Genomic DNA, 15,135 nt, shown 5'->3' with positions numbered 1-15,135 from the left:
GCAGTCAAGGACTTTTCAGCTTCTCACACTGCCCTGCCAACAAGGAGGCTGGGGGTGCCCAAGAAAGGTGAGGGGCACACAGGCAGGACAGCTGACCCAAACTGGCCAAAGGGATATTCCATACCATATGATGTCATGCTCTGTTTGTAACTTGGGGGTGGGGTGTTGAGAGGTGTGGCAGCTGGGGGCCTGGCGTGGTAGCTGCGGGTCTTGCACAGCAGCATTCAGGGTGATGGTGTTTGTGTTCCCAAGTCACTGTTATGCGTGACGGAGCCCTGCTGTCCTGGGGATGGCTGAACACCTGCCTGCCCGTGGGCAGTGGGGAATGAATTCCTTGTCTTGCTTTGCTTGTGTCTGCGGGCTGGGCAGCTGGGGGTCATGCGTAGCATCGACTTCAGGTGATAAGAAATTGTGCTGTTCATCACTTGTTTTGTATATTTTTAACATTAACATTATTATTATTATATTATTATTATTTTCCTTTTTCTGTTTGTCCTATTAAGCTGTTTTTATCTCAACCCATGAGTTTTCTTGCCTTGACTCTTCTGATTCTCTCCCCAACCCGTTGGGAGAGGGGAGTGAGCAAGCAGCTGCATGGGGCTTAGCAGCTGGCTGGGGTTAAACCACGACACTGACCTAAACACAGTAGTTTGTCTAGTAAACCACAAAGACTTCACTACTGATACAAAATGAGAACTAAGACAAACATTTTTCAACTAGTTATCCAGGTAAAAATTACACCAAAGATGCTTCGAAACATGAGTTTTGCTTCCAAAGGAGTTCATCCATCATCCTAGAAATAAAAAAACTGCATGACACACTAAAAATAATCCATGTGCAACAGCACATGGGGATGACTCCATTCAGATGTGACTCGAATCTTTCTTACAGAAACTATCCACGATTTTCATTAAGTTAAGCTAAAAAGGCACCTCTTGTATAACGAGGCATAAAGAACTTTTCAAAAAATACTTTGACAATAAAAAAGGATTTTAACCTTAAATTCTGTGAGTTAGGTAACTGATTGGACATTTGGAATTTTCTGGTCACAAAAAAAAAGTTGTGAAAAACGTGTATTAGAAGTAGCTTGATCTTAAGCTTTGAAGTGGTTGTATGGACACCTGTCCATAACCATACATTGGACTGGGCATCAGCTGAGGTGGAAGACTAAAGCACCCCAGAAAAGGGAAGCGAAGGAGAAAGTCCAAGTGTGAAAGTGTTTTTCTAAAAGAAAGAAATATCTACCAATCTTGTATTCAGTATCTTAGATCACTTGTTGACTCACTCTGCAGTGCACTTCATCAATGGGTGTGCTTTGTACACGAAAGATACGAGTTCAGAGTCAAAATGATGCCACTGACACTTTGTTTCTAAAGCTGTCCATACAATTATATTTTGCATATTGCCTCACCTCCACACAATTATACTTCATATATTGCCTCACCTCCCTACAATTATATTTTGCATATTGCCTCACCTCCCTACAATTATATTTTGTATATTGCCTCACCGCCACTACCTTTTCCCTCACATTTTTCAGCTTGGTGTTCAATGCATACGATAAGAGTTCATGAAAGCTCTCATGAAGTCCCCAGTGCGCTGGTGAGCTTAGCAAGGACACAAACAGAAGCTACAACCTGCTAAGAATCTGGCAGTGAGACGGTGGTAGTGTCAGGCACAGAACATCATGCATGTTCCTGCCTCTTGTACTTCTAGAAAAATAACTGTTTTGTTTCTAACAAAGCTGAAAATTATTTCATCTCTTAATAGCAGATATGCCCATCTCCATGTTTGACAGAGTAAAAATTAAAATGAAGACATTAAATTACTGTATGTGACCCTTGGCAGGATTTTCAAAAGCAGACTTCCTAAAATGGGAGGTTTAACTTCATATAATGGATGAAGAGTTTAAAAAATTGATAGTTTTTGAAAATTTCATCTTTTATGTCTTTTACAGAGCCATGATAAAAATTCCTATAGTAGTAAACCAGCTCTTAGCATTGCAATCCATTTAATTATATGGGAAAATAAGTTCTTTTGATTTAATAATCAATTTAATAATTAAAATGCTGTTCCATACCCTTGATATCCTTAAGGGAATTTCTGTATGTGTAATCCAGAAACTTCCTGCAGAAAAGCCTCACCCTGAAAAATGGCGCACTCAATCTCCAGCACTATTTCAGGGAGAGATTTTTCTAGACTGACAGTAATAAAGTTTTCTGGTGCACTAGGAGGCTCCAGAGTGTCAAACTGAGACTTGAGAAGTTCAGGTGGCATAAAATGTCCTCTCCTCTTCTCCAGGCGGCCAGCTATGATGTCTATAGGCCCATGCAAATGAACAAAGAGGATCTGCAGCGCTGCATTTTCTCCTGGTTGCTCTGGCTGATTGCTTTCAGTTGCAGATGCTCCACTAACTAATATACACCTATACATCTTCTTCAGTGCAGAACAGGCCAGAATTACATCTTGTCTAGATGAGTCTTCTCTATCAAAAAGAAAAAAAAAAACAAAACCATCCATATGTGATTTAACAAAATGGGTCATTTGTTCTGCTGAACAAGGGAGACAAGTTCTGGATCTTTGCAGAGGACATACTTGGGAGTAGTGGCATTTTTTTGTCATTTTGACAGGATTTTGAAACCAAATTTCCAATGCAGGTAAAGATGTGATTTGAAAGCGAGGTCAGGCTAGACAGCCTCCTGGTAAAATCTCAATCTTGGAGACCTTCTTTATTAGCCACAGTTCTTTCCTAAATTAAATTCAATTCTAGCACAAGGAAGTGTCATGATAATTTCCTTAATGGCTGAGAACAGCAGCAACTGAATATCCATACAAATACCCAGCCATTATCTATAAAATTACTACACTAATCTGCCTAAAGAGTAAGTGGCTGCTGAACAGTACAGAGGTCTGTTCTTAAATACATATTCAAGTATACTTCCAACACCTGTTTTCACTGGCTCAAATTTAACTGTAATGTTAAATTTTATGTCTCCTGTAACCATACTCACTGGCAGTACTGCACATATGCCCACTTCAAGTTAAACAAGGGATTGGATGCAAGCAAATTAATGCCTTGCACATGTACTTTTTACTGGCAAGGTTTCCTAAAATAAAGCAAGCATAAAACCGTGGGTGTGTCTGTTCCACTGAAAATCAAATCCAGAATTAGTCGTCTCTATGAGAAGTGACTGAAATGCCTAAGAAAGTACATTCTGTAATCAAATTAAAATTATGAAAAAACCCATTTAAAATCATGCTACACTTGTCACATTTTGGTTCACAGGGAAATACGAACTTAAAAGAGCTACTATTATCACCTAGATAAGCCAATACAAGCCTCAGTTACTTATAAGCACTAGTAATTAAACATTGGCATTAGGCTCTTCTGAAGTATACTTGATTTTGCAAAGTTTCTGGAGCTGGGCAGTGGCCTTGGGCTAGCATGTAACATAAAGCAATGGATCCAGTGTAACAGTCCAGACAAATTTCTCAGTGAATTAACCCATGCTCCAAAGAGGCATGCTCACCTGATATGCACAAGCAACAGCCACCGTGTAAAGCCAGGCTAAACAGTCCCTGCTCTCCCAGCCTTTCCTCATTTGGTGGATGGTCCAGTCCCTTCATCACCTACATGGCACATCGCTGGATGCTCTCCAGTATGTCCATACCTCTCGTACTGGGGAGCCCACAACTGGACACAGTAGTCCAGGTACAGCTACAGTGTTGAGGAGAGAGGAAGGATCGCCTCCCTTGACCCGCTGGCAATACTTTCTCTAATGCAGCCCGGGATATCACTGGCCTGCTTTGCCAGAAGAGCACGTTGCTGGCTCATGTTCAACTTGAGTGTCCACTGTGGTCCCTCCAGGTCGTTTTCTGCAAAGCTGCTTTCCAACTGGGTGCCCCCCCAGTGCCTGCACTGGTGCCTGGGGTCGTTCCTCCCCAGGGGCAGGACTTTGCACTTCTTAAACTGCATGAGGTTCCTGGCAGCCCATTTCTACAGCCTGTCAAGGTCCCTGTGGATCAGCCACTCCTACCAGTTTTGTGTCACCTGGAAACTTGCTGAGGGTACACTCTGCCGCATCAGACAGATCATTAACAAAGATACTAAACAGGACAGGACCCAGTATTGACCCCGGGTGTACACTGCTAGTTACTGGCCTCCAGCTGGACTTCATGCCACTCATCACCACCCTCTGCACCTGGCTGTCCAGCCAGTTGTCAACCCACCTCACTGTCTGCTTATCCAGCCCATACTTCCATCAGCTTCTCTGTGAGGATCCTGTGGGACATGGTGTCAACAAAACTTGACACCGTATCTTAAACTAACAATATTTTACAAAATTTTATCCTGCTGTCATTATCGGTGTATTTTGTGGTTATATACTTTCTAAGTAGCTAATGCCAGGTTTATTACTGAACTGGATCCTTGAAATTATTTTTACATAGAGAACAGAAAACCAACTATCATTGGCAACAATTTTTCCAACACTATTATTCAGAGATTATCTCACTCTCAGCAATTATTATCACAGCTTAGATTAGTGAAAATAGAATGGCTTTACTGCCTGCGGAATGTTTTTACACTGCTACATACATTTCTGTTTTGGAATGAAAGGAGGAAAACAGTTTTGGTACCTTTTTGTCTTTAGCCCAAACTCCCTAAAGCTAGATGTTCTCTTACCTCCTCAGTATATCATGCAATGCACAAAGCCAGGGAATCCTGTCCTAGAAAGAAAACAAGTTAGTTCAAAATTGTTTATGAAATTGATTTGAAATAATTGCTTCTAACATCTAGAGCATTTAACTAGAGATGAAAATTAGCATTGAACTGTACAGCAAGTTCAGTTTTGATTATCTTTCTCCCTATTGTAGATCTGCCACCACTGCCTGAAGGCTAGTCAGAAGTGCTAGGCATATTTTTAATAAGATGTTTTTAGTGGAACAGTATTTTTTATATTACAGATACCTACAAGTATCTGATGGAAGTAATATGTATTTACATGTCGCATGCACCTTGTAAACCTTTAAAGGACAGTCACCTTCTCTCTTGCTTCTATTACACAACTCAAACGTACAGCCTGAATTGTTATTTTTTTTTCCTTATATCTTGACATACACACACAATGCTTTGGATCAAAGCTGAGGCTTTCAGGAACAGACAGATCTAAATTTAAATATCTGCAATAACTTAATTATGTCAGTAGCACTCACAAATAAATGTAATCATAGCCACAATTTTGCAATGCCTTTGCTCAATAGTTAGACAAACACAATGTGAATGATTGATCAGCTTCTCATTATAATCTTATTTTAAATTCTAAGCTCCCACAAACTTTCGTCATACCTATTGAGTGCTAAAGGATTGTTCCCATTTCGTCTTTCAATGCTGTTAGTGCTGGATGAGCACAACAAATGATAACATGGACAAATAAATGCACTGTTTTCTTGTTATTGTCATTACAGAATAACTCCCCGCTGGCATTCAAGAACACCTTCACAACTTTGCATCCCTGGTGTTTCAGAGGAGATGCTTCCCTCTTGCTGGGCACCATACACCGATGGTTCAGTCATTCAGTTGTGCAATGCTGCTTTAGATGACGTACTGTCCTATATGACCTTCCAACCACCAGTGAAAGATTAAAGTTTTTAACAAGAATCTAGAACATATTTTTCAGTCTCTAGAGAGTGCTTTGAAGAACTCCCTCATTCTGCTTTATGCTTCTAGAGATTTCCCAGAAAACACTGAAGGGGTGTTACGTAGTAACTTTTCTAATTTACTCAAGTCTCTGAATTCTTAAGTATTGTAAAACTAAACTTGAACATTTTTATCTTTTTAGGCTAAAGAACAGGCTGAAGGGAAGGAAGCACATTTTAAGGAGGACCATATAAAACAGAAGTAATCACTTCTGTAACTGAAAGTGATGAAATGTACGTCAGTAGAGACATCCGTCTGTCTTCATGTATTTAACTCAAAGAAGCAGCATGTAATCTAAAGCTGCAATTCTGTATATTGATGTAGAGGGAGTGATTTCTGAGAAATCCTGAATCAGCATCAACCCCCTTATAAGCTACCAAGCACACTTTGATAAACTACTTTTGATAAACTGTTTTTTATGCAGAATCTTTTGTATCACAAAAAGCCTCCCTCTCTCACCAGCTGCACACCCATAAATTCAGCCTATGCTTACAGTTGAGTCTACATAAAACACAATCTACTTTAACACAATGTGCCAGAGGTTACAAAGATAAACGTGTCGATGACTGTGCTTTCAGTGTTTATACAAGGTACCTCATCATTTAGTGGTATCCCTTCTGCCATCTTCTTTTTATTCTCTGGAGAATGATAATCATCTGCATCGTAGAATTTCCATCCCAGCTAAGGAAAAAAAAAAAAAAAGTACAATTATGGATCATTCAGCCAAACCAGGTGAGCTAATAAGGATCCCAGAATTTACAAAGACGACACCTAAGAAATTACAGGCCTCTTACACCACAGTATGAATCACCATTCATGTCATGATGATTAGCAAAAATTACAAAGTCAGCTTAGCGGCAGCAACAGGTGACGCATCAGGGCACGACGTTAAAGTGGGGCAGCCCCAGCCGGGGGGCGGGCAGGCCCCACGCCGCCGAGCTGCCGCGGCCCCGCCGTGTGCCAAGGCCAGCTGCCCGCAGAGAGCTGCAGGTCTCCCGGCGCGGGGGGGGGGGAGGCTTGCCGCTGAGCAGCGCTGACAGAGGCGGCAGGCCCGAGTGTAACACAGCCGTACCTTCGCCGCCAGCCGCGACCCAACCGTGGTCCTGCAGGGAAGCACAAAGAGTCGGTCACAACCCCCTCAGGCCTCGGGCAAGGGCAGCCGGGACTCCCGCACGGACGGGCTCCAGCAACCTCCGGCAACGCCGGGCCGGAGTTCCCCCGCCCGAGGCAGCCGCCGGAGTCCCGGCGCGGCTCCGCCCCGCCGCCCGCCCGGCACCTACTTCCCCGAGCCGCTCACGCCCATCACCACGACCAGCACCATGGCGAGCTCGGCCGCCGCGCCGCTCCGCTCCGCTTCTCTCCCCTCCCGCCGGCCCGGCCCGTCCCTCTGCGCGGCCAGGCGGCACAGCACCTCGCGGCCGCCCCGGCCCGCCCTCGGCCGCGGGAGGCGTGTGCGGGCCCGCCTGCGGGCTCCGGGCGCGGGGCGGCGGCGGGAAGGGGCGGCCCCGGGGCGGCCGTGGCGGGGCCGCGGGCGGAGGCGGCGAAAGCGCCTCCTGCTGCCCCGGCACCGCTCACCTGCGCGGCTCCCCGGCGGGGTCTTCTCGCTCCCCTTCTCCGAGACGCGGTACACGCGTGTCGCATCCCCCGCTGTCTTTCCCCGCGGTTGTTCCTTGTGCTGAAGTTACCTGATCGTCTCCCTGACGCTTTTCGTCTGTAGCGTTTCTGTCTGGCCCGCGTTTCTTTCCGAGTGTTTCCCAGCACTGTATTCACTGCAGCCTCTGTAACACGCGCGGATTAACAGAAATAATAATTTGTGTCATGCGTGTTAAAGGGTGCATTAATGCCTGTTGGACACTTTTTTACTCTTTGCTCATAAAGGTCTGCCTTTAAAATTTAATTAACCTGTAGCCATGCCGTGGCTAACTCTGTTCTAGTGTTTCTTTAAGGATTAATCAAGTCATATTTTTAAATTGCGGAAATGCTCTTAGACACCAAGTATTCTTGCTATTAGCATGTATGTATATCTCACCTAGCAACGTGTCTGCTCTTTAAGGATCAAGTGCGGTGGTGCTGCCGACCAGCGCCGGTGAAGTTTTTCTGCACGGGGGAGCAGCATTTGCAGGGCCTGCCAGAGCTGCTCCACCCGGTGGCCTCAGGAGAGCGTGGTGCGTGCCCTGCTTTCCTGTCAGGCAGGAAAAAGACTGCTGCTGTTTCTGGACATTTATTTTACAATACAACCAAGAAAATTCATGCCGCTGATGTTGTATGTTTTGTTTGTCTTCAGCTTCCTCTCTTAAAATTCATCTTTGCAGGACCGGCTGTATCCTAGGTGGAGAAATTGCTGCCTACAGCTAATGCTGCAAAGAGAACTGCAGCTCAGTAGTAGCTGGGAATAACAGAAAGCCCTGCACATACAAAAGACTTGGGTGACAGTGTCTTTATGGGAAAAGTTACAGTCTAGAGAATATGGATATCAAGAATGTGCAAGTGGAGCAATGTAGATTTTCTTCTTTTTTCCTTTTTGCGAGTGTTGTCTATGTCTCGGGTGGAGGTGTAGAGGGAACAATACTTCCTGCGAGAGACGAGGCAGAGTGAGGCAGGGGAATAGGCATGCCTGGTAGATGTGGGATGTCCCAGACCTGCAGCTCACGTTCCTGAGTGGTGGTCTGTGCATGCGCAGGAAGATATGTGCAAACACTCTGTTTGTTACTCTTGCATGAACTATGCATGCCAAGTTGCTTTTGCATGGTGGGCATGGCAGCAATTTATGGACATTGGCAGATTGGTCTGTATTGACACTTCAACTAAATAACCAAATATCTGGAAATTCCAGTCCAAGGTCTGTATATTCTACTTACACGCAATTCACAGGCAGAAAAAGAGATAATGGTCAATTTAGCTAAGATGTCTTGTAATCCTACCAGAGGGAAGGACTAGCAGGTACCTGGAATAGATAGTCTGATGCTAGGGCATTGGGAAGGGAAGAAGTATCCATGAAAAAACGGCAATGTTGGTTGGACACGAAGGATGATTATATCATACATAGTGATGTCAGTTGCCAAGGGGATGCTCTGGTGCTGGCCTGACCTACAGCAGAGTAGCAGATCTTGGCACACAAGGGGTTTTCCTGAGGAAAGGAAACGCCAGGGGAGCAGGGAGACCCACCAGGAGCTGGCAGCTCTTGTGGGAGGCACTGACAAAACAGCCCTGAGAGCAGTCCTGAGGAGAAGGACTTGGGGGTGTTGATTGATGAAAGGCTCAACATGACTTGGCAATGTGGGCTTACATCCCAGCAAGCCAACCATGTCCTGGGCTGCATCCAAAGAAGCATGACCAGCAGGTCGAGGGAGGTGACTCTCCCCCTCTGCTCTGCTCTCATGAGACCCCACCTGGAGTACTGTGTCCAGCTCTGGGGTCTCTAGTACAAGAAAAACATGGAGCTGCTGGATCGAGTCCAGAGGAGGGCCATGAAGATGATCAGAGGTGGAGCACCTCTGCTATGAGCACAGGCTGAGAGAGTTGGGGTTGTTCAGCCTGGAGAACAGAAGGCTCTGGGGATACCTTATTTTTCCATGGCTTCATGCTTCTGCATGAGAAATTGTGGTTTGAAATCATAAAATAGGTCTTAAATGAACATGTTATTAATGATACTGATCCATCCTGTTAGTTTTAACTCTTTCCTTCCACCATTCACCTTCTAGTTTCTCTGCTAGCAAAGGGATAGATATAAGAGTGGTTTTATTTTTCTCTAAAAAAAAAATAGTTTAATGGGCACTGCTATAACAAAAGATATGATTTGGAATTTGAAGATTTGATTTTATGGGAAAATATGTCCCTATTTTTATTACATACATTGGTTTTCCTCTTTGTTTTTTTCCTGTAAGGAAAGGCTATCAAAGTGATTGCAAAATGAGTAAGTTCATTACGCTGGACAGAAAACAAAACAAAACAACCCCCAAACCTTTATTTAGATAAGAGATCTGATAGTGATGGTGATTCTAATGAAATTAATTCAATTTATTTCTTCTTCATTAGTATTTTAAGTTAGCTCCTCCTTTGAAGGAGTAAAGTTATTAAATGTGTGTCAGTTAGGTAGATTATATCACTAGTTTCTCAACTACAAGTCCTTCTCGAAAATGAAGAAGATTGAGTCAATCCTTGTTTCTGAAGCTAAAACGGGTAATGTGACCTTATATGAATTAAGTCTTGGAAGAAAGTCTCAGAAAGTACATTAAGTCTCCCAGTCTGCATGAAATTTTATTTCCTTTGCAGGGGACTTCAAATAATGTTATGAACGATGGATGCCTTGTATTTTTTTTTACTGTTATCTGTCCCTGACCATTTAATTGAGGTTGGAACTGCCTGTATTTCACATATCTATTAAGAGTTTCTTAACAAAGACCAGAACCTTCCAAGTTATTAGGCTATTACCCAGACTGCCCCGTCCTCAAATTACTAAGAGACCACAATGATTCCTTTAAGGTGCCCAGTGACTGAACACAAATTATGCTGTAATAACAGTGTGATTGTGCTAAAGTAATTCAATTTGCCTGCATCTTTTCAATTTCTTGGCTGATTAATTGTGAGGCAGTGGGAAATGTTTCATTCAGATGAGAGTTCTTGGGAGATCTAAATGAACAAACCCCAAATATCTGTGTTTGCTTTCACCCTGGAAGCATTATCACAATTGCTATTCTCATTCCCAGAAGTAAAACCTTAATGGCTCTGTCACAACAATCCTTGAGATTTTGTTAACATCACAAGCAACTGACTACCCCACCTACAGTGCACACCCAACCGCTTTTGTAACCAGATTATCACAATTTTATTTGGCTTGATTACTACAAAGCAGAGAAAACATCTATTTCATAGAACCATAGAATCACAGAATGGTTTGGGTTGGAAGGGACCTCAAAGAGCATTTAGCTCCAACCCCCCTGCCGTGGGCAGGGACACCCTCCACTAGACCAGACTGCCCAAAGCCCCATCCAGCCTGGCCTTGAACACTCTCAGGGATGGGGCATCCACAGCTTCTCTGGGCAACCTGTTCCAGTGCCTCACCACCCCCACAGTAAAGAATTTCTTCCTGACATCTAATCTAAATCTACCCCCTCTTAGTTTAAAGCCATTACCCCTTGTCCTATCACTCCATGCCCTTGTAAACAGTCCCTCTCCAGCTTTCCTGTAGGCCCCTTTCAGGTACTGGAAGGCTGCAGTAGGATCTCCCCAGAGCCTTCTCTTCTCCAGGCTGAACAACCCCAATTCTCTCAGCCTGTCCTCATAGGAGAGGTGCTCCAGCCCTCTGATCAGCTTCGTGGCCCTCCTCTGGACCCGCTCCAACAGGTCCATGTCTTTCTTGTACTGGGGGCCCCCAGAGCTGGATGCAGTACTCCAGGTGGAGTCTCACGAGAGCGGAGTAGAGAGGCAGAATCACCTCCCTCGACCTGCTGGTCACACTTCTTTTGATGCAGCCCAGGACATGGTTGGCTTTCTGGGAGGTGAGCCCACATTGCCGGCTCATGTTGAGCTTTTCATCTATCAACACCCCCAAGTCCTTCTCCTCAGGGCTGCTCTCAATCCATTCTCCGCCCAGCCTGTAGATGAGGTTGGGATTGCCCTGACCTTTGTGCAGGACCTTGCACTTGACCGTGGTGGACTTCATGCAGTTCGCACAGGCCGACCTCTCCAGCCTGTCAAGGTCCCTCTGGATGGCATCCCTTCCGTCCAGCGTGTCGACCCCACCACACAGCTTGGTGTCATCGACAAACTTGCTAAGGGTGCACTCGATCCCATTGTCCATGTTGCCGACAAAGATGTTGAACAGTGCCGGTCCCAGTACCAACCCCTGAGGAACACCACTTGTCACTGGACATGGATCTGTTGACCACCACTCTTTGAGAGTGACTGTCCAACCAATTCCTTACCCACTGAGTGGTCCATCCGTCAAATCCATGTCTCTGCAATATAGACACAAGGATGTCATGCGGGACAGTGTCAAATGCTTAGCACAAGCCCAGGTAGATATTGTCAGTTGCTCTTCCCTTATTCACCAACAGTGTAACGCTGTGATAGAAGGCCACCAAATTTGTCAGGCACAATTTGCCCTTAGTGAAGCCAGGCTGGCTGTCACCAGTCACCTTTTTTTCCATGTGCCCGAGCATAGTTTCCAGGAGGATCTGCTCCATGATCTTGCCAGGCACAGAGGTGAGACTGATCGGTCTGAAGTTCCCCAGGTCTTCCTTCTTTCCCTTCTTAAAAATGGGGGTTACATTTCCACTTTTCCAGTCAGTGGGAACTTCACCAGGCTGCCACGACTTCTCAAATATGATGGAGATTGGCTTAGCAACTTCATCTGCCAGTTCCCTCAGGACCCACAGATGCATCTCATCAGGTCCCATGGACTCATGCACCTTCAGGGTCCTTAGATATTCTCAAACCTGATCTTCTCCTACAGTGGGTGGTTCTTCAGTCTCCCAGTCCCTGCCTTTGCCTTCTGTGACCTGGGCAGTGTGGCTAGAGCCCTTGCTGGTGAAGACTGAGGCAAAAAAGTCATTGAGTATCTCAGCCTTCTCGATATCCCAGGTAAACAGGTTTCCTGTTTCCTTCCAGAGGGGACCCACATTTTTCCTAGTCTTCCTTTTATCACTAACATACCTATAGAAACTTTTCTTGTTGCCCTTGACATCCCCGGCCAGATGTAATTCTATCAGGGCTTTGGCTTTCCTAATCTGATCCCTGGCTGCTCAGACAGTTTCTCTGTATTGCTCCCAGGCCACCTGCCCTTGCTTCCACCCTCTGTAGGCTTCCTTTTTGTGTTTGAGTTTTTCCAGGAGCTCCTTGTTCACCCACTCAGGCCTCCGGGTGTTTTTGCCTGACTTCCTCTTTGTTGGGGTGCATTATTCCTGAGCTTGGAGGAGGTGACCCTTGAATATTAGCCAGCTGTCTTGGGCCCCTCTTCCAAACTCTTTGACAGCTTTTCTTCATAATACATAACTTTGTATTTTATAAAAAGCTCCATGCCAGGCTAGTGCGATATCATGTAACAACCATTTTATATCAGTGTATTTGCAGGAAGTCTTTCCAGGAGTTGTCTTTTACTGAAGCCCTGGCTAAAAAACCATGAGAATGCATTGACAGAGCTGTACAGGCAGCAGCGTGCTCTGCAGATGCTGCTGCAGGGAGGGGAAAAGGAGAGGAAGAAAACTAATCTAATTGTACAAACACAGGAGCCTATAGGCAATGTGAAGAAGGCAATTATAGTCAGACTTCCTGCTGGCGTGGTTCATTTGATTTGTGCAAATATAATTCATGTTAGTAGTGAACTGGAGAGATGACTGGATAAAACTCAGCCAAATGGTTGACTTAACGGGATCACATTGCATATGCTTCAGTATCCACTTAAGATTGTAGATCAAGTAACATATGTGGGTCCTTTTGGTTTGAGTTGAATGAGGATTTCCCTTCCCGTCTGTCCTAGTCACAGACAAAATAAATATTTTTTCTACTTATTATTTCTTTAATAATGTAGAGGACCTTCATATTAGTCTTCATCATTTAATGATGCATGGCCATCTTAGGAAATTTATTCTGATGCTGTCATTACATTGAAGACCATTTGCCATAATTGCCATCAGTGCCTTCTCTCTAGTGTTTAAAATTCTTGTTATTTCTAATGTTGGCAGAAAATATAACTTGATTCTGAAGTTTTCATGTAGTTATATTAAAAAGCTGTGCAGTTTCATGAATTCCAGAGTACATTCACATAGCTGAAATAGGAGACAATATAATGTAAATGTCTTCTGATGTTTCATTTATTATATTTAATAACAGGTGAAATTAAAATATAATGGTGAAGGATGAACAGTCAAGAATTAAAAGGCAAAAAAAACCTCAAGAATACCTACCAGAAAACCCATGATGTGTTTCTAGCCCCTAAAGAATTTTCCAGATACTGTATTTTTAAATACTTTTTTTAATGGCATTTACTCTATTTTATATCTTTTTGGAGTATTTTCAGTGTCTTTCTGAGCCCCTCTGGTTTGACTAATTGTCTGAATTTGTGGAATTCAGTAAAGCTTTACCATCTACTTACATTAGCCGCCTAATTTTAGAGAAGGGTAACACAAAATATGAATGAAAGATTTTACTGTCCTGGAGTTATTTCTATTTGCCTTTACTGTATCTGCCTCCTTCCCAAAGATACTATGAAAGGTCTGATGTATTCACAAGATTGCTGTCATGATTTAACCTGGCAGGCAGCTAAAACAACCACACAGATGTTTGCTCACTTCCCTCCCAGAGTGGGATGGGGGAGAGAATCAGAAAAAAAAAGTAAGACTCATGGGTTGAGATAAAGACAGTTTAATATGACAGAAAAGGAAGAAGATGAAGATGATGATAATCATAATAATAAATACAAACCAAGTGATGCACAGCACAATTGCTCACCACCCACAGACCACTGATGCCCAGCTAGTTCCCGAGCCTTGGTCTAAACCCCCAGCCAGTTTCCCCCAAGTTATAATCTGAGCATGACATCATATAGTATGGAATATCCCTTTGGACAGTTTGGGTCAGCTGTCCTGGCTGTGCCCCCTCCCAGCTTCTTGTGCACCCCCAGCCTTCTCGCTACCGAGGCAGTATAAGCTGAAAGTCCTTGACTTAGTGTAAATGTTGCCTAGCAACAAACAAAACATCAGTGTGTTATCAACATTATTCTCATCCTAATTCCAAAACAAAGCACTACACCCACTACTAGGAAGAAAATTAACTCTATTCCAGCCACAACCAGGACAACTGCCAAACTAAAAATAAAAAAAAATGCCCACTCCCACCCTAATTCCTAATGAAACTTATCACAGCATAACGATGAACTACTATAAGAGTGCACAGACCTCTTAGAACCGGCCAGCAACATCCAGCATCATGGACGGCTGTTTCTTATAAAAGTCAGGGCTCAGAAACATTAAGTAATCTCAGCTTCCTGAATCTTAAGGGGAGAAAGATGGTCTTTCAAGGAGCTCAGGCCCAAATTTATGTAGACCTTTAGGGGTTCAAATTAAATCCTGGATATGTATTGACAGTAAATCTCAAGTTAGAGAGTGTTAATAAGATATGTTCATTGTGAGGAAAGTCGCTAAAATAGCCTGTACAGTAGTGTTCTGATAGTCAGAGTTAGTCCTTATGAAATAAATCAGCTTCAGATTATGGCTGTGTTAATCAAAACGGTACCAACAATTTTCAGAATTTGTTCTATGCAATGCAAAGTCAGTCAATATGCTGTCTGAAATCCTTTCCTTTTGATCGTAGAGTAGATACTTAGGAGGCTGAGGAGAACTTAGTACAAACTGGCTCTCTGCACCCAATGGGATTTCTGAGTACTGCAAAAAAAAATCATCAGTTTGATTAATCTGTTGAGCTTTCGGTAAATCAAACTA

The 15,135-nt window shown here is 43.8% G+C and overlaps 1 protein-coding gene across 3 annotated transcripts; it reads right to left on the bottom strand.

Moving 5' to 3' along the window:
• Nucleotides 1–1,137: 1,137 nt before the first annotated feature.
• Nucleotides 1,138–7,172, bottom strand: IDNK (IDNK gluconokinase). 3 transcript variants are annotated; one of them, XM_054809872.1, is made up of 5 exons: nucleotides 6,979–7,172; nucleotides 6,771–6,801; nucleotides 6,293–6,379; nucleotides 4,685–4,728; nucleotides 1,139–2,485 (listed from the first exon to the last, which is right to left on the bottom strand). In XM_054809872.1, exons 1-5 carry the CDS (start codon nucleotides 7,017–7,019, stop codon nucleotides 2,092–2,094), a joined length of 597 nt encoding a protein of 198 aa, XP_054665847.1. In that variant the 5' UTR covers nucleotides 7,020–7,172; the 3' UTR covers nucleotides 1,139–2,091. The 3 variants fall into 3 exon arrangements, with proteins under 3 accessions (XP_054665846.1, XP_054665845.1, XP_054665847.1); XM_054809871.1 differs by lacking the exon at nucleotides 6,771–6,801 and having other exon boundaries at nucleotides 1,138–2,485; XM_054809870.1 differs by lacking the exon at nucleotides 6,771–6,801 and having other exon boundaries at nucleotides 1,138–2,485; nucleotides 7,017–7,172.
• Between the last annotated feature and the right edge of the window lie 7,963 nt (nucleotides 7,173–15,135).

The sequence above is a fragment of the Grus americana genome, chromosome Z, assembly GCF_028858705.1.
Source record: "Grus americana isolate bGruAme1 chromosome Z, bGruAme1.mat, whole genome shotgun sequence".
Classification (NCBI taxonomy): domain Eukaryota; kingdom Metazoa; phylum Chordata; class Aves; order Gruiformes; family Gruidae; genus Grus; species Grus americana.
Note: the sequence above shows the minus strand (reverse complement) of the source record. Positions and strands in the feature narration are given on the sequence as shown.

Excerpts from the sequence above, each read along its gene's own strand:
- IDNK (XM_054809872.1), bottom strand. The coding sequence starts at position 7,019 with ATGGTGCTGGTCGTGGTGATGGGCGTGAGCGGCTCGGGGAA. Across the intron at positions 4,729-6,292 it reads GGATACCACTAAATGATGAG|GACAGGATTCCCTGGCTTTG; the intron begins GTACCTTGTATA and ends TTTTCTTTCTAG. Across the intron at positions 2,486-4,684 it reads TTGCATGATATACTGAGGAG|AGAAGACTCATCTAGACAAG; the intron begins GTAAGAGAACAT and ends TCTTTTTGATAG.